The sequence below is a fragment of the Mus musculus genome, chromosome X (genome assembly GCF_000001635.26).
Source record: "Mus musculus strain C57BL/6J chromosome X, GRCm38.p6 C57BL/6J".
NCBI lineage: Eukaryota > Metazoa > Chordata > Mammalia > Rodentia > Muridae > Mus > Mus musculus.
Window position 1 is genome coordinate 68,801,885 of NC_000086.7, and position 24,190 is coordinate 68,826,074.

Below are 24,190 nucleotides of genomic sequence, written 5' to 3' on the forward strand. Positions count from 1 at the left end.
TAGAAATGTTAACATATTTTATTATGAAATGCTGCCCAAGGCTCCTTGGAAGTGTCAAAAAGTAATCAGTAAATTACATCATGCTTCTTAAAAAAAACTTTGTATTCTGATCCATAGCTGGCTCTAATAGATTGAGAACTATGTAGTTTTAGTTCTCTTCCCCCAAGACTGCAGTTAACAACATAACAACATAAAGAGGTAATAGGTAAATCATATAAATATATTTTTGGCCTTCACTCACTATTTTATTTTATGCCTGGAGATGTTTTGATGATTAATTGAGGGAAAAGTGTTTCTTCCCTTCACATCTGTCTTACCTATTGGAGCTCAGTGACAGCCCAGTAATGTAGTTTTAGCAAAGAAAAGTGAGTATTACCTGCAAAACCACCCTTTCAAAGGCAGCCTTATTTATCTCTAGCTCCCACATGCTCAGAGCCACGCTGCTCTGGACAGTTTGGGGTGGCTTGACGTTCTATTCCTTATGCTGCTTAGCACTGAGTTAAAAAGATAGGAAATCTGTTACTTTCTCTTTCTAATCTTATATGCTAACCTTCTTTCTCTCTTCTTTGGGTTTCCCTACATAATCTCTGCCATGAAAATTGCCCCCATTTCATGTATGTTTGGTTCTTTAGAAACTGAAAGTTTTATAAACCATAATCAACATTTCTTAATACAAATCAACTATTATTTCTGAGGTAATGTTCTATTCTAAAGGAATTACATGCCCAGAGGGGAGAAAGTTATAGCTTAACAGAGAGATAGGGAAAAAAATGTACTTTACATGTTCTAGGTTTGGACATGAATCCTGGCCCATTAAATAATGTGGCAACCTTAGGGCAGTTACTTTCCTTATTGGTGTCTCAGTTTCTTTATCTAAAAAATGGAAATGACAAAGCTAGTGCCTGTGCTTGTCATCAGGAAAATTAAATGAGGTTTTAGATACAAGTACTATTATATGGACTATATGATTTAAAGATCACAGATGTGAGGGGGTGGACATGGGAGAGCTTTGGAGGAAAGAAAGGGGAGATATATAATTATATTTTAATTTAAAAAGATAATAAAAGTTAAATAAGGACATTAATACACATAAAGGCATTAGTGATATACTCTGTAGCATGCCTGAGGGTAGCATGTACTAGCTGGTGTGACAGTACAGTGATACCTGGTATAAGTGCTAGTTTGATAATTTCCAAATAGGAAATCCAGTATTTCTAGGATTTTTGTGAGAATTAAGTGAGATAAACTATATGAGGTTTCTGGGCAAGATCTTGACACACAATGTCTTCGTTGCACAAATGACCCCAAAAGTAAGTTAAAATGCATTGAAAAATTGTAATAGTGATGCAGTATAAACCATTACTATTGATTTGACAGTCATAGGACGGAATTCTCTCTGGAGGAGGAGTGAAAAGGAAGCTGTCCTAGATTAGAGAATATGTAAGGAGATTTTTGAGTAGGTACCATTCATGCTACAGAGGAATTTGATGCCACACTGATTGTGGAGGATCATATGACCACAATGACTAGTGAGAATGATAGTGTGTAATGATAAATTTGAAGGAGCCAAATGAAGTATATTTCTTTTTAGAATGAAGTAAAAAAAATATCAGACAGGAAAGTTTTGTAATGTGGGCAAATAGTGTTGCTCTCTTAGTACTGTTCAAGAGTAAAGGTGCCCTTGAAGTTTACATATTGTAACATGCTTTAATCCTTTAAGGAAGAGGATGAACAGGATGTTGAAGGTTTTGAAGAAACAGAAATCAAAAGGGAAGAAGCCTAAAGGAAGGAAGGCGTCAGAAGAGAGAGGTAATAATAGGAGGAGGCAGGAGGTCGGAGTTAACTGACAGGAACATATAAGTGCTCACTGATGTTACTAACTTTTTTATGTCTATGATTAATATATTTGACTGACACTTATTTTTTATTTTATTTATTTATTTTTTTGAGACAGGGTTTCTCTATGCTATGTAGTCCTGACTGTCCTGGAACTTACACTTATTTTTACAGGCAAATATTTCAGAAAGTTTTATCACCTGAAACTGTATGACAACTAGGGATATTTGATGACAGTAAAATAGTGAATAGAAGTACCAAGTGTTTGGGTGCTGCTTTGCTAAAGAATACTTTATTCGCAGTAAATAAAGAAATGGAATTGTCTGTTTTGACTCTTAATTCTCCATGCTATTCAATAACTTATCATGGCCACAGTTACCAATATGTCTTGAGCATAATACTTACCGAAGGAAAGGCTGGCACATCTTTAAGACTTTATGTGAGTTCATGGAAAATAATTATGAGGTGAGGTCCCCTTTTTCTACTCCTTTTAATTTTGCATTGTGCATATTTAAGGAGCAGTAGTATAAAAAACAGGTAAAAGTGCAAAATAAGATCCATGTGTTTATCAGACATGTTGATCATTATATACAGTTTATTAGTTTGAAACTTGAGTTGCGGTCATTTACTTTTATAATACATTATGATATATGTGTCTATTAGTCCTTTCAAGTTGCTTAACTCTGTTCTGTTTTTCTCTCATAGCTTTACTGTCCCATTGAAAATGCAGATCTGCCATGGCAGAAGAGAGGAGACTTTGTCATCCAAATCTAATTAAATTTTGAAAGGCAACTTTTATTGTAGTTTCAAATCAAATTAAAGTTCCATTGCATGCATCAAATCAGAATCTGGATTCTTTTTGTTAAAAAAAAATGTACTCCATCTGGGACCAGAGAAATGTCTCAGTGGTTCAAACGCTTACTGTGTAAGCATGAGTGTCTGAGTTTAAATCCCCAACACTCAGAAATATGGTTGGCTGCACATGCTAACTTCAGCTCTGTTGGGGAGGGAGGAACTTGGAGACAGTCACTAGAACCCGCTGGCTGTAAGTCTAGCTCCAAGTTCACTGAGAGGCCCTGCCTAAAGAGAATAAGGCCAGAAGTGACAGAACATGACACCTGAAACTCTTTTGTTGGCCTCCTCACATTCATAGGGTGTGTTTATCCATACACCCCCAACACATATACCACACATTCACACATACACAAAATAAAACTTTAGAAGATCATTTTCTTCTTTATAAAATTAACTGTAACCTGTGGGTCTGTGATTTGCCTGGCTGCTGGGGTGTGTGTGCCCCTGGGGCAGACATGGGGCAGAGGTGCTAGGCTACATTCCATCCTTGCTGCCATCAGGATGTTGGGCTTGTGGGACATGCTAACATACCACTCAGGGGAGGCAGAACACAGCCTAGGATGGGGATTCCAGCCCCTGTCTCTCTAGATGAGTAATGTCACAGGTTGAGGCTGAGGACACCCAGATGCTAGGAACAGTGAAGAGAATGGGGGTGGGGGACTCAGGCTGGTGATGATCCCAGCGTTGGGGGAGGAGGAAATCCAGTTTAGCTCAGGGTGAGTGGGTGAGTGTCAGAGGGCCCTTCTGCTGGAGACTTAGGTAGGTGGGGGCCTCTGTCACACAAAGGCTTTCTCCCCATGGCTGTTCTTGATAAGAAAGACAGTCCTTGCTTGTCCAAACTGTTTAATCATCATGAAAAATGGGTGCATACAACTTACTCAGGGTGGACCAGAGATTAAATACCTTTTTACATGAAAGAATGTCCAGGAAGGGAAGCTTATTGGCCAAACACTGGGGCCGGGTGGGGGTGGGGGGGCATCTTCAAGATACCTCACTAGCATGGAGAACTCTGGGTTCCATGCTATGTGACCAGTTGACATGATCTTGTTAGTTAGGGTATCATGGAGCCTGGTAGGGAGCAGATTCCAAGCCTATTGTTCTCAAGTATGAGAGCTGCTGGGATTCCTTAATGTGCCTGACCTTACCAGTTTTTCTATCTGGTGACATGGTTCCACTTGCCCCACAACTCCTCATTTTTCTTTTTATAAAGGGGAGGTTTCATTGGAGTGACTATCTCATGTTATTTGTAGTACAAATTTTGAGTGGGTGGGGTGTAAAATAAAACATAACACAGGCCAGAGGGTTAGTGAGGGGTGGTGGCTGGGAAGCCAAGGGATTATTGAACCAATTAATTGCTCAGTAGATTTTGTACAGAGTTTGTGAGGTTATTAACATTGGTCTTAAACAACATTGGAATGAATAGATATAACATTTTCCCTACTATCATGGAAATTTCCTCAAGCTACTGAAGAGAGTTCATCTGTTACTGAATGGACCCAAGATTGTAATTTGTGGATCTCAGCACGTGCTTGTCTCAAAAGTCTATAGTCAGAGGATGCTTTTGGACAAAGGCAGTTTCATCCCCCAAGGCAGATCCGAGGAGATGGTGGGTCTGTCCCCTTCTGGCCTGTAGCAGTGCTATCTTTCCCCTTTTGTAGAGATAAGCATGTAGGATATTTTTGGTTGTGAGCCTAGCCTTTAAAGGCTGAACCTTATGCTCTAAGATCAAAAATTGACAAATGGGACCCATAAAATTGAAAAGATTCTGTAAGGCAAAGGAGACTGTCAATAGGACAAAACAGCAATCCACAGATTGGGAAAATATATTTACCAACCCTACATCTGATAGAGGACTAATATCCAAAACACACAAAAAACTCAAGAGTTAGATGCCGGAGAAACACATAACCCTAATTAAAAATAGGATACAGAGCTAAACAGAATTCTCAACTGAGGAAAATTGAATGGCCAAGAAGCACCTAAAGAAATGTTCAACATCCTTAGTCATCAGTGAAATACAAATGAAAACAACCCTGAGATTCCACCTCACACCAGTCAGAATGGCTAAGATCAAAAACTCAGGTGACAGCAGATGCTGGTGAGGATGTGGAGAAAGGAACACTCCTCCATTGCTGGTGTGATTCCAAGCTGGTACAAACACTGTGGAAATCAGTCTGCCAGATCCTCAGAAAATTGGAAATAATTTTACCTGAGGGCCCAGCTATACTACTCTTGGGCATATACCCAAAAGGTGCTTGAACATATAACAAGGACTCGTTCACCACTATGATGATAGCAGTCTTATTTATAATAGCCAGAAGCTGGAAAGAACCCAGATGTCCCTCAACAGAGGAATGGATACAGAAAATGTGGTACATTTGCACAATGGAGTACTACTCAGCTATTAAAAACAATGACTTCATGAAATTCTTAGGCAAATGTATGAAACTAGAAAATATCATCCTGAGTGAGGTAACCCAATCACAAACACACATGGTATGCACTCACTAAGTGGATATTAGCCAAAAAGAAGCTTGGAATACCCATGATACAACTCACAGACCATATGAAACCCAAGAAGAAAGATCACACCAAAGTGTGAATGGTACAGTCCTACTCAGTAGGGGGAAGAGACTAGTCTCTGGGAAGTAGAGGGAGAGAGGGCTCTGGGAGGGAGAAAAGAGGGAGAGGGGAAAAGGGTGCAGGGTCAGATTCAGGTGGAGAGAGGAGAAGTACAAAGGACCAGGAATTTTAGCAGAGGTGTGTAGCAGTGGGGGAGGGGGAACTGGGGCTAGCCACTAAAATGTCCTAGATGACGAAGACCCATGAGGTTCCCAGGACCAAACATGGAGGACTTTAGCTGAAATACCCAATAAAAGGGAGACAGAACCTGTAGAGACCATATTCAGTAGATAGGCACAGCCCCAGTTGAGGGATGTAGCCACCTACCCACCTCAAAAATATTAATCCAGAATTGCTCCTGTCAAAAGGAAAGTCAGAGACAAAGAGTGGAGCAGAAACTGAAGGAAAGACCATTCAGAGACTGCCCCACCTAGGGATCCATCCCATCTGCTGACACCAAACCCAGACACTATTGCAGATGCCAAGAAGAGCTGGCTGACAGGAGCACGGTATAGCTGTCCCCTGAGAGGATCTGCCAGAGCTGGACCAATACAGATGCAGATAAACACAGCCAAACATTGGACTGGGTGTGGGGACCCCAATGAAGAAGGTAGGGCAAGGACTGTAGGAGCTGAAGAAGGGGTTTGCAGCCCAATAGGAAAAATGATATTAACCAACCAACTCCCCCCACCAAAGCTCCCAGGGAGTAAACCACCAACCAAAGAACATACACGGGATGGGATGTGGCTCCAGCTGCACATGTAGCAGAGTACACAAGGGGGTACCCATGGCTTCAGCTGGATATGTAGCAGAAAATGGCCTTATCTGGCATCACTAGGAGGGGAGCCCCTTGGTCTTGTGGAGGCTTGATGACTCAGGATAGGGGAACGCTAGGCCACTGAGGCAGGAGTGGGTGGGCAGGTGGGAGAGCACCCTCAAAGAGACAGGGAGAGTGAGGAGGGGCTAGGATGTTGTGGAGGAAAAACTGGGGAGGGGGATAACATTTGAATGTAAATAAATAAAATAACCAATAAAAATGAAAAAAAAAAGAGAAAGAAGCTGAAAAGTAAAAAGCATGTAGTAGGATAATTATAACAGGGGAACAGAACCCTAGCAGGGTAATGTCTGTATATGTTGAGTCTAAAACAGTTTGATTGGGCGTCTGACTTAGTCAGAGTCAGGGTTTATTTAGCTTACACTGCCACATTGCTGTTCATCACTAAAGGATGTCAGGACTGGAACTCAAACAGGGCCGGAAGCAGGAGCTGATGCAATGGCCATGGAGTGTCCTTTACTGGCTTGCTTCCCCTGGCTTGCTCAGCCTGCTCTCTTATAGAACCAAGACTACCAGCCCAGGGATGGTCCCACCCACAAGGGGCCTTTGCCCCCTTGATCACTAATTGAGAAAATGCCTTACAGTTGGATCTCGTGGAGGCATTTCCTCAACTGAAGCTCCTTTCTCTGTGATAACTCTATCCTGTGTCAAGTTGACACAGAAAACCAGCCAGTACAGAGCCCATCAGTGGTCTCTTGCTGTGGTCCTAGAAAACAGGCAAGGGTGTTGAAGAAATTTTAGTCCTGGAAGGAATCCTTAAGTGGGGAGTTACCTGTGTTGTATTAAGTAAAGTAGAAGGAAGAGTTCAGAGTTTATCTGCTTTAGGTAGCTGAGAAAGAAAATACCATGTGTATTAGTCAGGGTTCTCTAGAGTCACAGAACTTATGGATAGTCTCTATATAGTAAAGGAATTTATTGATGACTTACAGTCGGCAGCCCAATTCCCAACAATGGTTCAGTAGTATCTGAATGGAAGTCCAAGGATCTAGCAGTTACCCAGTCTCACACAGCAAGCAGGCGAAGGAGCAAGAACAAGACTCCTGTCTTCCAATGTCCTTGTATTGTCTCCAGCAGAAGGTGTAGCCCAGATTAAAGCTGTGTTCCACCACACCTTTAATCCCAGATGACCTTGAACTCGGAGATTTAATCTTCTGGAATCCATAGCCACTGTGCCTCAAGATCTCCATACCAAGATCCAGATCATAAACTTCTATCTCCAAGCCTCCAGATAAGGGTGACTGGTAAGCATTCCAATTCTGGATTGTCCACTACACCATGCTAATTATATATCTGGGAAAGGCAATAATAGTTTTTCTGTAAAAAGAAACTGCCTTAAGTAGATAGTATTTTTTTTAATTAAGAATTAAATAATGGGCCAGGGCAGTGGTGGCACAAGCCTTTAATCCAAGCACTTGGGAGGCAGAGGCAGGCAGATTTCTGAGTTTGAGGCCAGCCTGGTCTACAGAGTGAGTTCCAGGACAGTCAGAGAAACCTTGTCTCAAAAAAAAAAAAAACAAAGGAAATAAATAAATAAAGGTTATTAACATAGTTGGTTTGACCTGTGGGAGGTAGATTAACTATGATATTTGAAGCTTAAAAGAAATTTTAAACAAATTGAAAAATCTCAACAATTTTGGGTTAAAAAGCATGAACATTGTTTCAGGTATTCCTGCCAGGGTGACAGGAATTAAAGAAGAAAAATAAGAATTTAAACAAAAGTGTGGAAAATTTGGGTTAAAAGGCATGAACATTGTTTCAGGTGTTCCTGCCAGGGTGACAAACAAGGTTTTTTTTGTTTTGTTTTGTTTTTGGTTTTGTTTTTGGGCTTTTTTTTTTTTCTTCTTCTGGTTTTTCGAGACAGGGTTTCTCTGTGTAGCCCTGGCTGTCCTGGAACTCACTTTGTAGACCAGGCTGGCTTCAAACTCAGAAATCTACCTGCCTCTGCCTCCCGAGTGCTGGGATCAAAGGCGTGCGCCAAAACTCCCAGCTAGGAACAAGGTTTTAAACAGAGAAACATGAGCAACATTTTGGTGTTAAGGATTTCAGGCGTGTTTTTTTTTTTTCCGAATTTTCAGCAGCAAGATCTCATCCAGTTTGTTTTGTTTGTGGGGTTCAGTTCACCTAGATGGAGGGGGAGGAGCTGCTACGCTCTCTGGTCGAGTCAACTGGACAAGCCGAGAGGCTTAAAAGTCACTCATGAGAGGTATTGCGGGATCCTCCGGTAGTACTATGTCCAATTTTCTGAGGAACCGCCAGACTGATTTCCAGAGTGGTTGTACAAGCTTGCAATCCCACCAACCATGGAGGAGTGTTCCCCTTTCTCCACATCCTCACCAGCATCTGCTGTCACCTGAATTTTTGATCTTAGCCATTCTGACTGGAGTGAGGTGGAATCTCAGTGTTGTTTTGATTTGCATTTCCCTGATGATTAAGGATATTGAACATTTTTTCAGGTGCTTCTCTGCCATTCGGTATTCCTCAGGTGAGAATTCTTTGTTCAGCTCTGAGCCCCATTTTTGATCCCGCAATACCTCTCCTGGGCATATATCCAGAAGATGTCCCAACCGGTAAGAAGAACACATGCTCCACTATGTTCATAGCAGCCTTGTTTATAATAGTCAGAAGCTGGAAAGAACCCAGATGCCCCTCAACAGAGGAATGGATACAGAAAATGTGGTACATTTACACAATGGAATACTACTCAGCTATTAAAAAAATGAATTTATGAAATTCCTAGGCAAATGGATGGACCTGGAGGGTATCATCCTGAGTGAAGTAACCCAATCACAAAGGAACTCGCACAATATGTACTCACTGATAAGTGGATATTAGCCCAGAAACTTAGGATACCCAAGATATAAGATACAACTTGCCAAACGCATGAAATTCAAGAAGAACGAAGACCAAAGTGTGGACACTTTACCCTTTCTTAGAAATGGGAACAAAACACCCATGGAAGGAGTTACAGAGACAAAATTTGGAGCTGTGATGAAAGGATGGACCATCTAGTGATTGCCATATGCAGGAATCCATCCCATAATCAGCTTCCAAATGCTGACACCATTGCATACACTAGCAAGATTTTGCTGAAAGGACCCAGATATAGCTGTCTCTCGTGAGACTATTCCGGGGCCTAGCAAACACAGAAGTGGATGCTCACAGTCAGCTATTGGATGGGTCACACGGCCCCCAATGGAGGAGCTAGAGAAATTACCCAAGGAGCTAAAGGGAACTGCAACCCTATAGGTGGAACAACAATATGAACTAACCAGTACCCTGGAGCTCTTGTCTTTAGCTGCATATGTATCAAAAGATGGCCTAGTCGGCCATCACTGCAACGAGAGGCCCATTGGACTTGCAAACTTTATATGCCCCAGTACAGGGGAACGCCAGGGCCAAAAAGGGGGAGTGGGTGGGTAGGGGATTGGGGGGGTGGGTATGGGGGACTTTTGGGATAGCATTGAAAATGTAAACGAGGAAAATACCTAATTAAAAAAAAAACAAAAAAACAAAAAAAAAAAGTCACTCATGAGGCAAAAGAGTTTCAAGGAAGCTCTCCTCCTGGAGTCTAGCGTTCCCTACCCATACAGTAATTTTTCATTCCCGCGTTCCATTCCCGCGTTAGTCTAGTGTATGGATCCACGTGCTCTCTTTCAATATTTTCCTATCATAAGTGCCTTTTAAGATTGAATTCTGACATAGCTAAAGCCGTCTGCCAGTGTTCCAACAGTCCGAGTTCGTCCTTAGCAAGACCTTGGGCTTGGAATTCAGTACTGCCCCTGGTATTACACTATCTCTTTGAGTAAAAGTTAGGTCACTGCCCTTCACAGGAATTTACCATCACCTAGAAAGAAAGAAGTTTCTGACCGTAGGGGAAACCAGAATAGATGCTTAGAATTATAGCTGAGTTACACCTATTTACAGGAATTTACAATGGTTTAAGAAGCAGATCGGGTTGTGGTTTTAGAGTATTGCATTATTCATGAGATGGTTAACTAGAACGGAACTCCCTAGTTAGAACCATGACTTGGGTGTGAAAGCCCTTGCCCTAGGAGTGAAAAGTTCTCACACCTGGCTTCTAAGACTACAGCTGACCTTAGATAGGGCTGACTCTGTCTCAGTTATTTTATTGCCCAGTTCCTGCCAGTCTTTGCGTTTTCATTCCTCTGTTCTGTGTAAGAGTCATTAAGCATCCGGTTACCTCATTTGTACCTTGCGGGTATGTCACCCAACTACCTTGTTGTCTTCTGCATAAAAAGTCTGATGTTCGATTTGAAAAATTACATTCAGATTCCACACGAACTCTCCTGTGTGCGTCTGTCTGTTATTCATCCACGCTTTGCCCACCCGTGTCGAGAGACCCCGTTCCAAGCAGACACAGGGACCCAGAAGGTCTGCGGCAAGGAGCCTGTTCTGCCACACAACAGCTGCTGGCCATTTGCTGTAGCAGGCAGATCTTTTCCACCGCACTCCCAACCTCTCAGTGTGTGTGTGTGTGTGTGTGTGTGTGTGTGTGTGTGTGTGCGCGCGCGCACGAGTTTTTCTTGGGTGGTATTGCTAGAAGGCAGGGATGTGCTTAAAAAGTAAACCCCAAAAGTAGAGCAGAAAGGGAAGAAGCATAGGGACTTGGTGGCACCATATCAGCAGTGCCAGGGTGGGAGCAGGGATCAAAATGCTTGTTAGTAATTCCTTTAGACCATGTGGATTTAGATGGAGGTCTTTGTAGTAACTCTGACCGAAAACAAAGTTTGGAAGAAAACAACAGAGACATATTAGACTAGGAGTTACCTGGACAATGACAACTGAAAGGGATTGACACTCAAGTTTACCAAGATTCATTGTAATCTGAGTAGATTGCATTTCTCCAGCAGATATTGATTTTTGTTAATTACAAAGGGGAAAGGCTATAATTATAGAAACTGAAGTTAATTCCATATAGATCCAGAGGTTGCTTATAAAATGATGTTAAAGAGGTCTTATAAAGTGAAGGTTTATAAAGGCACAGTATCTGGGAATAGCACCACTGGCTGAGAACCAGGTCTTCAAATATGTAAGTCTATGGTGGATATTATAAATTCAAACCACAAGAAAGTAACAAAACATAGTAAAGAGAAAAAAGCAAAACCACCACCACCACCATCACAAAAAGACAACAAAAAATACCTTTCTTACATGGCATAACAAAGTTCAAGAAAAGTAACAAGGAAAAATAGATCAGTAGCATACTGGGCTGGAGAGATGGTTAAGGGCACTTGCTTTCTTCCCGAGGGCCTAATTTCAGGTTTCTTCAGGCATCCAAGAATCAATGGGGGTGTTTTTAGTTGTGACTCATAGCGTTAGGGATATGGAACCTGAAGAGGCCACCCCTTCTAGCCAGGCAAGAAGCCCAATATGGAGAGAGGGACACCAAACCACTTAAAACTTTTGACCCAAACTTTATCCTGTCTATAAGAAATAAAGGGATTGGGGATGGAGCTGAGACTGAGGGAATGGCTAACCAAAACCTAGCCCAAGTTGAGACCCATCCTATGTACAAGCACCAATATCTGACACTATATATATTACACAATTTCAGGTATTTTTGTTTTTTTATTTTTTTAATTGGTTATTTATTTCATTTGCATTTCCAATGCTATCCCCCACACGCTCCCCCACCCACTCCCACTTCTTGGCCCTGTCGTTCCCCTGTACTGAGGCATATAAAGTTTGCACGACCAATGGGCCTCTCTTTCCACTGATGGCTGACTAGGCCATCTTTTGATACATATGCAGCTAGAGTCAAGAGCTCAGGGGTACTGGTTAGTTCATATTGTTGTTCCACCTATAGGATTGCAGATCCCTTTAGCTCCTTGGGTACTTTCTCTAGCTCCTCTATTGGGGGCCATGTGACCCATCCAATAGCTGACTGTGAGCATCCACTTCTGTGTTTGCTAGGCCCAGGCATAGTCTCACAAGAGACAGCTCTATCTGGGTCCTTTCAGCAAAATCTTGCTAGTGTATGCAATGGTGTCAGCGTTTGGAAGCTGATTATGGGATGGATCCCCAGATATGGCAGTCTCCAGATGGTCCATCCTTTAGTCACAGCTCCAAATTTTGTCTCTGTAACTCCTTCCATGGGTGTTTTGTTCCCAATTCTAAGAAGGGGCAAATTGTCCACACTTTGATCTTCGTTCTTCTTGAGTTTCATGAGTTTCACAAATTGTATCTTATATCTTGGGTATCCTAAGTTTCTGGGCTAATATCCACTTATCAGTGAGTACATATTGTGTGAGTTCCTTTGTGATTGGGTTACCTCACTCAGGATGATGCCCTCCAGGTCCATCCATTTGCCTAGGAATTTCATAAATTCATTCTTTTTAATAGCTGAGTAGTATTCCATTGTGTAAATGTAGGGGATTATTATCCAAAATATATAAAGAACTCAAGAAGGTGGACTCCAGAAAATCAAATAACCCCATTAAAAAATGGGGCTCAGAGCTGAACAAAGAATTCTCACCTGAGGAATACCGAATGGCAGAGAAGCACCTGAAAAAATGTTCAACATCCTTAATCATCAGGGAAATGCAAATCAAAACAACCCTGAGATTCCACCTCACACCAGTCAGAATGGCTAAGATCAAAAATTCAGGTGACAGCAGATGCTGGCGAGGATGTGGAGAAAGAGGAACACTCCTCCATGGTTGGTGGGATTGCAAGCTTGTACAACCACTCTGGAAATCAGTCTGGCGGTTCCTCAGAAAATTGGACATAGTACTACCAGAGGATCCCGCAATACCTCTCCTGGGCATATATCCAGAAGATGTTCCAACCGGTAAGAAGGACACATGCTCCACTATGTTCATAGCAGCCTTATTTATAATAGCCAGAAGCTGTAAAGAACCCAGATGCCCCTCAACAGAGGAATGGATACAGAAAATACTTGACACTATTAATGATACTCTGTTACAGGGGTCTAGCATGGCTGTCCTGAGAGGCTCCACCCAGCAGCCGACTCAGAATTATGCAGACACCCACATCCAAACAGTGGGTGAAGCTTGGGGACTCTTATGGAAGAATAGGAGGAAGGATTGGGGCCCCTAAAGGTATAGAAACTCCACCAACCAAAGAACACACCCGGGCTGGATCTAGGCCTCCCAGCACACATGTAGCAGATGTGCATCTTGCTCTTCATGTGGGTCCTCTTGAACACCTTTAGTGGGTGCTATCCCAAAAGTTGTTGCCTGTATGTGGGATATGTTCTTCTAGCTGGGCTGCCTTGTCTGGCCTCAGTGGGAGAGGAAGAGCATAGCCTAGCAGAGACTTGATGTGCCATGGTGGGGGGATACCAAGGGGCCCCCACCTGCTAAGAGGAGAAGGGGAGAGGGAAATGGAGGAAGGGTTGTGGGATAGGGTGACTGGGAGGGGGCTGTGAGTGGAACATAAAGTGAATAAGTAAAGCAATAATAATAATAAAAAAAAAAAACCAGACTCTGACATTGCTGCTATAAATTTTAAGAATGGCACTTATGGGAAACTACATGAAAAAGAGTAACAGAAATGTTCCTTGGCAGATTTAAGTGAAACAACTATTTTAGGAAAAGTGCTTTTTAAGACCTAAATTGTAATAGCAGTGTGATCTGAGATGATATGCATAGACTGAAATGCAGATAGAAAGAAACGAACATTTACCACTGTTCTCTGATGGATTAAAAGCTAAGTTTCTGGTTATACTCACAAAGATAACCAAGTAGTGGGCAAAAAATGTGGTCTTAGATCGAAGTTTAACTATTAGTGACATCTAACAAATGCCAGACCAGAGATGAGAGGTTGAGCATTTTAGTAACTGCACTGTTACTAAAAATTATAGCTAAATTGACTTTCAGAAAATTGGAAATGGAACAAGCTTATTCAGACTGCTGTCTCCAACCCTGACACCTAATCGTGTCTTGCATGTGATCAAGCCTTGCAAGAGATAGATGGAGAAATCCAAAGTATGTCATTAATGCAGAAACATTAACATTCATTTAGCTCATGCTGTTACTGTATCTAATCCAAGTGAAAAGACATTAGCTAAATGAGAAGTAGCTGTGATGCTGAACTTAACTGGATTAATGTAACTATATTACATTGGGAATTAGCAGTCTCCCCCTAACTGCACAAATTGAGATTTGAAACCAGAAATTACAAAATGGTCAAAAAAACCAAAGATCTTTCACTTCTGCCCCCATCCAACCAGCCTTTACTAGAAAGTCTGGGTAAATCTAACATTTAGCCCCATCATTGTGAAACTAATATACTGTAAGTATCATAATAAGCTAATGATACTTACAAGAAATATAACAAGACCTGTCTGTCTAGCATCCTCCCCACATCCACCTGGTTGTCTACTGGCAATGAGCAATTGGAGGGGTGCAGCCACTGATCCGTTGCTAGCTTCCTACCTATGCAGGCCTAAGGCATTAACTACATTTGGTGACTTAAGGAAATTTTTGTTTTTAAGTCTTGAATTTCTTGTTAACTGTTTCCTTTGTGGTTTTGAGTTTCTCTTTCCAATTACAGAGCATCCATTTTCTAGATCTTCTATTGTTTCCCTTACGTCTTCCATCTGTTCATGTGAATCCTCAATATGATTATTAATCCTTTAAGCAATAGGAGTCAGTGAATACTTTCTTTGTCATTTCAGCCGTCTCAGTGCCTTACGTTCCCGTTAGTGAGGAGCTGTGCACTTGTGGAGGTGCTGCTGCAGTGGAATCTTACCTCAGATATTTGCCTTTTCTTAGTTGTGTTTTGTGCATCTGTGTTTTGCATATTTGGGATGGACAGAACTTTGGTTATTTTGTTTTTTCTCTTATCCATTTTTTGTGTGTTTTATTTTACACGAACCCTTACAGTGAATTGTCTTCACTTGGAATTATATTCCTTATTTCTATTTAGAGCAAAGGCAGTTGTTGCTGTGGATTTGATTTAATGTTTGTACTATGTTAGTTTGGTTTCCAAAATTGCATGAGAATCGTAAAGTCCTGTCTCTGTCTCCCTACCCAGCCATTGGCCACTGGCAGCCTGTGAGCTGATTAAGACATATTAAATATAAGGCTGCAATGGGTGTCTTTCATTCGAGAATCCAGAACATTGGGGTGGGTAGTGAGGAACTTGTGCTGCTGTGGCTGGGTGGTTAGCACAAATTACTCAACTACAACTACAAGTTGTAGTTGTCATAAATAGTTTATCATTAGTCCTCTTGTTGCATTGCATTTCCAGGATTGTGCTGTTAGATACTAAGTGGAGATAATGGAGTTTGTAGATCTGTTTTAGCTTTTAATTTTAATTTTAATTTTATGTGTGTGAGTGTTTGTCTGCATATATGTATATATTCCTCGTGTATGCCTGGTGTTTGTGAAGGCCAGAAGAGGATATCAGATCCCTATAGACAGTTGTGAACTGTCACATGGGTGGTAGGAACCGAACTCAAATCTGCAAGAACAATAAGTGTTCTTAACTGCCAAAGATATTGTTCAACCTCAGTTTGTAGATTTTTTTTTTAGAACAAAGAGTAGTATTATTTACTGTTGGGCCCCATTTTGGCCCTGGTTTGGCCTGGCTCGAGTTTCTGCGCCTTGTGGGAGAGCCTAAGGCTGGCTCGAGTTTTGAGACCTGTCTCATCACTTCTGTATCCGGGTGACTCAGAAAGACCTGTTTGGCCCTGTCTCTGCCCCACCTTTGTTGATGTAGACCTTTGCCATTGGCCCTGTCAGTCACTCTGTACGCTCTGTCAGCTTTCCCCACCTCCCTACCCCACCAAAAAATCCCACCCCCCATGTTCTGAACTTACAGAAGCAAGAGGCTGATGCCATAAAGTTGAGTTCCTGCTTCGACAAGATTCCCAGCTCCACTTGTTGTGTTTCTTTTGGATCACTCAGCCTTGGAGAGACCCCTGCTCTCCTCTCGCCTGGACCTGCCAGCAAGGAGTGGGCTGAGGGAAGTATGGGAAAAGAGGGAAGCAGAGTTAAAGTGGGAAGAAGGCAGGTGTGGCTCACATGTACTAGAGGTGTCAAAGAAAGGACTTTACATGTAAAATGCAGATGTCAGAAAAGCCCAGGTTCCACACACAGGTTTGACAAGTTGTCAGAAGTGTGTAGCTATGAAAATAATGTTGGACAGTTACTGAAGGTTTTAGGTCTATTTGTGTCAGAGTCCAAGAGTGATCCAAGGCACCACAGCCCCAAATAGTTTGTGTTGAAGGTGAGGGAGAGGCTAACCTATTTTAGTGGCAGAATGAGTCTGTATCTGAATTGTGAAGATGTAATTCTACACATGATCAAATGGAGTATGACCGCAAGTACACATTGTATTGCTGACAATTTTACAGCTTTTTAAAAAATATTTTACTGTAGGTTTGTTGGGTGTAACCACTGGAAAAACTTGATTTTTTTTCTTTTTTTCTATCTTTGTAACTTATTAATGCATAATTATTTCAAAATACAGTTTTAGAAAGTATAGAAACAACATTAAAAGATTTCATTTATCATTTTTAGGAAAAGTGAAAAGGACTCCTTGAATATTTTGCTTTCTCTGTGTTAGTTCAGTACCAACCTTTGAGGAGTGGCTAGCGCTGACTGATGCCTATATGCCTTGTCTAATAATGTGTTAGACTAGGGAAAGCTAAATATAGTCTGAAGATTTTTGCTCATTTTCCTTTTCTATAGGTCACAGTATCATCTGCAGCTAGAGAACTTCCTTTGCTAAGCATTCTTACACAATGGTTTATCTAGACAGTTCAAATGACTAGTTCATTCACCAGAAGGGGAAAATACCCCATGAGAAGTTGGATAATCAGAAATGTCAAGTCCTTTACTCAGTACAAGATGCATGCTCATTGTAAGGCAGCACACTGAGCAATGTTTGCATCATTTACTTACAATTTGACTTATGACCTTTAAAACAGAATATCATCTTTCAAAGAAGCATTAAAATAATTAATGTAAAAGAATTCTAAAATTCATGTTAACCATTAAAACTAAGTTGAAATGTTACAAGACCATTTTGAATTAGAAACTACAAGAATTATACAATTATCTTGCCTACTTTTTCTAAGTGCTAAGGATCAAATCCAATGTCTCACACACACTAGACAAGTATTCCCCCACTGTTTCATTATCACAGAGTTACACTTGGGGCCATTGTTTTCTGTGTAGCAACATAATCTAGGAAAGGGGGAGGAGCTTATGCTGCTTCCCCCTGCTTCCCCCTCTTTGATGATTTCTATAGGTTAACACCTGGGCTGGGAGGGGCTCATGTGGTCGCTCATATCCCTCTCTGAGAAATTATTGGCCATTAATTACTGGCAGGGGAAAAGGAAATCTTTTTATTAGTGATACAGCTAATGATAAATTGTACATGCATCTCTAACCTCCCATCCTGCTCCTGTAAGCAAAAGACGTGGAAGTAGGAGACTAGTTAGAAAGAGGAAGGGGATCAATAGGTGAGTGGAATGCAAGAGAAGGTCTAGAGGTAAAGGTGATCAAGCTACTTATATTCGCATTCAGAAATGTCACAATGAAACTAATTCATATATATTATTAATAGACAGTAATAAAATGTCTAAGCAAAGCCTAACATTCAGATGTATGTATGTGTATATTTCCATAGGTTCACCCCCTCAGGCCTCTGGCTTACTTTCTGACTCATAGAGGAAATCCTGGTAATTTATAGGTGAGCAAAATGCCAGCTCATTTGATTGTCTTCATGGATTTTCTTTTGGAATTCTTGTTTTGTCAAAATAAAAGAAAAAATTTTAATGCTTTAATTTGTATTATACTTTATACATTTTTCTTTTTTTAATTAATCATTTTATTCATATATTACATTTCAAATGATATCCCCCTTCCCAGTTACCACAACCCCCCCTTCCCATCCTCCTCTGCCTCCTCCCCTTTGCCTCTATGAGGGTGCTTTTCCACCCACTCACCCACTCCCACATCACCCCTCTAACATCCCTCTATGCTGGGACATCAAGCCTCCCTCCCTTTCCATTGATGTCAAATAAGGCCATCTTTTGCTCCATATGTATCTGGAGTCCTTACTCCCTCCATATATACTCTTCAGTTGGTGGTTTAGCCCCTGGGAGCTCTGGGGTTATAAAGATATTTCTATTTCCATTTCTTCTCAGAACACAGTGTATGCTAGGTACACTGAAAGCTGAATGGAAGGTGTAGGTTGGTGAGCAGTGGTAACAATGACTTCAAAGAGAAAAAAGCAAATTTCCTAATTCAATGAATATATGTTTAGGACATATTAGATTGCAGACACAGATCTGAGTGCTTGCAATTCATTATTAGAAAACATAAAGACCATTTAGGTCAACACCAGCTCCAGGTCACCTTGGGCGTGAACTCAGCAGACGGTCCCACAGTTCCCAGAGGACTCTCCACTAGATCTTAGGAAAACTGGTGAGTGGAACACAACATCTGTTCCAAACCAATTGTGACAGGCCTGTCACAGCAGGAGCAAGGACACGGGAGCCCTGCCTGACCAGCAGCTCAGGTTCCTTCTGATCAGTGCTGATCTACCTTGGTTTCAAACACACCAGACAGCCCCATGGTCCCCAGAGGAGACACCAATTCCAGGAGCTGTAACACACCCACATTCTTAGGATTCCAGGATCACAGGATAACAGGAGCTCGGTCACACAAGGATCTCAGTGTCTTAGAGGATGCATGACTGACAAGAACTCTGTTATACCCAAAATCTCAGGTTCACAGGAGCCCAGAATCACAGGATCACAGAGAAATCTGGACTCTGAGGAGTCCTTAATCAACCAGGATTATAGGAAGGACAGGATTCAATCAGATATCTTGAGGGCAGCAAGCACTTGAGATAATCAGATGGCAGGAGGCAAGCATAAGAACAAAAACAACAGAAACTAAGGTTACTTTGCATCATCAGAACCAAACTCTCCCTCCATAGCAAGTCCTAGATACACCATCACACCAGAAAAGCAAGATATGGATCTAAAGTCAGATCTCATGATGATGATGGAGGACTTTAAGAAGGAAATAAATAACTCCCTTAAAGAAATACAGGAGGCCGGATCCCGGCTCTCTGAGGGGCGCGGAGACCTGCGGGAGGGACACGGCCGCAGCATGGCGGCCGGCAGCGCACCGCCCTGCCCTCCGCCTTCCTGTCACAGCCGCTTGGATCCTGTGGTCCGCGAGTGCTTGCTGTGAGCCTGCCGCGCGTCAGCCCCCCCACCGCCCGCCCGCCCTCCTTCCCTTGTCGCCTCTGCCAGCCCGGAGGGCGGCCGGGCGCACCGCGCCCACCCACCGGGGCCCTGGGACCATGGAGGACGTGAAACTGGAGTTCCCCTCGCTCCCGCAGTGCAAAGACGACGCCGAGGAGTGGACTTACCCTATGAGACGAGAGATGCAGGAAGTTTTGCCTGGATTGTTCTTAGGCCCATACTCTTCTGCTATGAAAAGCAAGCTACCTATACTTCAGAAACATGGCATAACTCATATAATTTGCATACGGCAAAATATTGAAGCAAACTTTATTAAACCAAACTTTCAACAATTATTTAGATATTTAGTTTTGGATATTGCTGATAATCCAGTTGAAAACATAATACGTTTTTTCCCTATGACTAAAGAGTTTATTGATGGAAGCTTACAAAATGGAGGAAAAGTTCTTGTCCATGGGAATGCAGGTATCTCTAGAAGTGCTGCCTTTGTCATTGCATACATCATGGAGACGTTTGGGATGAAATACAGAGATGCATTTGCTTATGTCCAAGAAAGGAGATTTTGTATTAATCCTAATGCTGGATTTGTCCACCAACTTCAGGAATATGAAGCCATCTACTTAGCAAAATTAACAATACAGATGATGTCACCACTCCAAATAGAAAGGTCCTTAGCTGTTCATTCTGGTACCACAGGTAGTGTGAAGAGAACACATGAGGAAGATGACGACTTTGGAAACATGCAAGTGGCAACCGCACAGAACGGCTGACCTGTGAGGACTGTTACATGGGTGTGAGCTTCCATCTGGAAAGGAGAGGATCCTAGTGATGATAATGTGAAATGGTAAACTCACAAATACTTTCTTTTCAATTATACATTGCTTCCAGACATGTTTCTCTGCAACACTTTAAGATGTTGGACTTATGCAGTAGATGGCACTGATGGGTGATGGGTTTACTTAAAAAAAAGAGAAAAAAAGAAACAAAAAAACCTTTATGGTTTTATTATAAACCAAGAATTTTGGACTTGCAAAGAGGTATTATTGCAATAATGCACTTTTCATACTTGAAATTTATTTGTATGATATAAAGTTATTACTTTAAACAAAATACAAGTTAGGGGGATTTGTTTATAGATTTTGGATAATTTATAACAAAAAAATTTCCTAATGTTTCCTAAAAACTCATTTTGTGTTATATATATTACATTTAAGGTAATTTTACAGTTCAATTTTATGATGAAGCCTCTTACAAAAACATTAACAAAATGTAGAACTTGTCCACATTTTTTAGTATAATTCAGTAACTTGATTACCATTTTTTTAAACTTCTTGGTCCCGTATCTTTAAATCATGACTTTAGCCAACTAGCCTACTTTACAATTTAATACAGTTAATACTTCCTTTCTAATTGCCTCCCTTATTCTAAATGAGAAAAGTTGAAATGATTAAAGAAAGAGGTCTTACTTTCTAAAACCAGATACTCCAAAAAATAAGGATAGTGTTATATTTTCCACATGACTTTTTTCTCTTTGCTGTTTAAGCCAAATGTAGACTTGGTCTTTTCAGAGTTGCTGAGCTCTTCTAACTTTTGTCCAAAATGGTTCAAAGTAGACCAAACCAATGTAGCACTGTTTCTTCAATATGAAACCCCCAAAAGAAAAGTGCCTTGCATCAACAAACAAGCAAATCCTCATGACTTCTAAATTAGTATATAAAGCAGTGAACAGCTATTAACGTTTTTCTGTAATTTCTTGTTTTAAAATCATAAATTAAATCTGATGCTTGAAGAAAGTAAATTATTTGGAATGAGACACTTCCTTCTATTTTCTGTTAATTATTTCTCTGAGGTTCAGCTGACAGCTTTGCTTTGAAGATGTATCCATTGGGGAAAGCAATTTGTGGGTGGCTTCAGTGTATTGTAGATTACTCTTTTAACTTGTTCCTAAATTAATTCAAATTTGTACCATAATTTGCATTAGCAAAATCATTTTATGGCTCTTTAGTTTTCCATGTTTTTATCTATATGTATAAAAGTTGTTCTACAAAAAACATTTTACTACTGTAAATGTGATGTGCAGAAGAGAGAAGTGTTTTTAACTTTTGTACATGATGACTTTAGGGTAGCACAAACACAGCTCCTTTATATATATATAGCTCACGTGTCTCAGCCCTCTTTCGAGGTGCTTTACGGTTGGGAATGATGCCCGCACACTCCCAGGGTACCATGAGGCACTGTGTAAGGTAACAGGTTGCACTTAAGTTCCTTGCTTTGCTCACCACCCTATGACATCAACAGTATAGAAAGGTTCTTTGTCCTTCACAGTAGGAGCCTGAATATAAACCAGAATTACTGTTACCTTGATTTCTAGCCTCTTCTGGTTTCCCATCCCATCTCCTATCTTTCAGCTCTGAAAAAAAGCATTGCTTTTAATTCTGTTGTGTCACAGGCATGGTGGTCTAGCAGAGCCAAGATTACATTGGGTATTCAAAAATCCCTGTATACATACAGGCCAACAAAGATCTCTCTTGGAGTCAACCCATAATCCATGGCTCACTGAACAGAAATTGTGATTAAAGCAATCTCTATTTTAAAAAAATTGGATTTTCAAGATGAGACATGTGAAGTAACTTTTTAAAATAAGTTTTATAAAAATACATGTTCCTCTTTAAATAGGAGTCTGTCCAAAAACAGAGGTTATTGACATTCATTTGTAGCTGGTAATTTTCCATTTTTCTATCCACTGTCATTTTTTTCTTCTCACATAAAGTGCCTATCCAGCACGATATACTGGAGACAGTCTCAGACACTAGGGACTGCCACCATGTTGAGCACAGTTGATGTGGACAGATGAAGTTTGTCCTTTCATAAGAAGCCTCCAAGTTTCTTTTCTTCCTCTGTATTTACTGTCAGTAGCTGTCTTAGGTTCCATTTCTAGTGATGTTTTGTAAGTTAACTATGATAAATTTATCCAATCATGATTTATTCTCTAGACAACTTGAATAATGTATGAATGTCCACCCAGTTTCAGTATTAAATATGAAAGCTGGGTTCATAATTAAAACTATACATTTTCTTATCAAAACTTAGGGAACTTCATTACTCCCCATTTGAAAGTTTGAGACAGCTCCTGGAAACTGGAGTGGAGAAGGGAGTCTTCTCCTAGTTTAACTGATTCATGCTAGTTTCTTGTCTATTAGATGTTATACCAACTCTATAGTAGGAATGTTCAAGTGTGATAACTTTGCTACCAACTTTCAACCGCCTGTAGAACAGAATATTCATTTGAAGGGGTGTAGGGCTGTACTTAATCTACTTAATCTGAGTCTAGAAGTAATGTCAGAAAATGCTAAGCATGTCCTTTGTAATAAAACATAAGGTTCTTAATTGTTTAACTGCTATGGAATTCACATGAATTAGAAGTATTTAAGTGCAATCTTGAATTATGAAGTTGGATGTATATATTAGGATGTCAACTTGATGTAAAGTAAATGAGCAGTTACCTGATGGATCTTTTTAAATAACCGGTTTAATTCACAATCCTAAAGCATAACTTCACGTCAGTATTTACAGTATCTTTGTCCATTCAACAACACTCCAATGAGCAAATAGTAGGAAATAGCTGAGAATTACTCAAGGATTTTGTTTATTTATTTTTATTAGGAAAATAAGTTTCTAGAGTCTTGAGTGCTGGATAATTCTTTTGTCTTTCCCATCCATGGCAGCTAAAAAAAAAAATCACTCAAAATATTCAGGTTTACATGTTCTGCTCTCTTACAGGGAGCTACCATACCTCACAGTTCAAAGTGTTTTCTCAATCAGTAACATGATACTGACATGTAATTGCAATTTACTATGCAGCAAAAATGACTCAAGAACAGTAACATATGTGTCTCTTTACCTCTGTATAGGCAATTGCTTACGTTATTCTACTTTTAACATTTGTACTCAGATAAAATGCTTATGTATGTATAGGAATGTCACAGTGCAAGATGCTGCTAGCCTGGGCACAAAGTATTAAAATTATTTTGTGAAGACTGGTGGTTGTATTAAAACTCTTGTGCCATTGTAAAAAAAAAAAAAAAATACAGGAAGACACAGGTAAACAGCTAGAAGCTCTTAAAGAGGAAACACAAAAACCCCTTAAAGAGATAGAGGAAAACACTACCAAAAAGGGGAAAGAATTGAACAAAATTATCCAGAATCTAAAAATGAAAGTAGAAACAATAAAGAAAACCCAAAGTGAGACAATGCTGGAGATAGAAACCCTAGGAAAGAAATCAGGAGCTATAGATGCGAGCATCAGGACCAGAATACAAGAGATGAAAGAGAGAATCTCAGGTGCAGAAGATTCCATAGAAAACATGGACACAACAATCAAAGAAAATGCAAAATGCAAAAAATCCTAACTCAAAACATCCAGGAAATCCAGGACACACTGAGAAAACCAAACCTAAGGATAATAGGTATAGATGAGAATGAAGATTTTCAACTTAAAGGGCCAGTAAATATCTTCACAAAATTATTGAAAAAAAAATTCCCTTACCTAAAGCAAGAGATGCCCATGAACATACAAGAAGCCTACAGAACTCCAAATAGACTAGACCAGAAAATAAATTCCTCCCGACACATGATAATCAGAACAACAACAAATGCACTAAATAAATATAGAATATTAAAAGCAGTAAAGAAAAAAGGTCTAGTAACATATAAAGGCAGACCTATCAGAATTACACCAGACTTCTCACCAGAGACGATGAAAGCCAGAAGATCCTGGACAGATGTTATACAGACCCTAAGAGAACACAAATGCCAGCTCAGGCTAC

At 40.6% G+C, this 24,190-nt stretch overlaps 1 protein-coding gene and 1 pseudogene across 3 annotated transcripts in view; both read left to right on the top strand.

The window, feature by feature from the left end:
* Positions 1-2,677, top strand: part of Fmr1nb (Fmr1 neighbor) — a 42,723-nt gene extending 40,046 nt beyond the window's left edge. For all 3 annotated transcript variants that reach the window (NM_174993.2, NM_001166619.1, NM_001166620.1), the window contains 2 exons: positions 1,721-1,809; positions 2,542-2,677. In NM_174993.2, coding sequence (NP_778158.2) covers positions 1,721-1,809; positions 2,542-2,558 — 106 coding nt within the window. In that variant the 3' untranslated portion in view covers positions 2,559-2,677. The remainder of the gene's footprint in view (positions 1-1,720; positions 1,810-2,541) is intronic.
* On the top strand, positions 19,209-23,434 carry Gm14698 (predicted gene 14698; annotated as a pseudogene).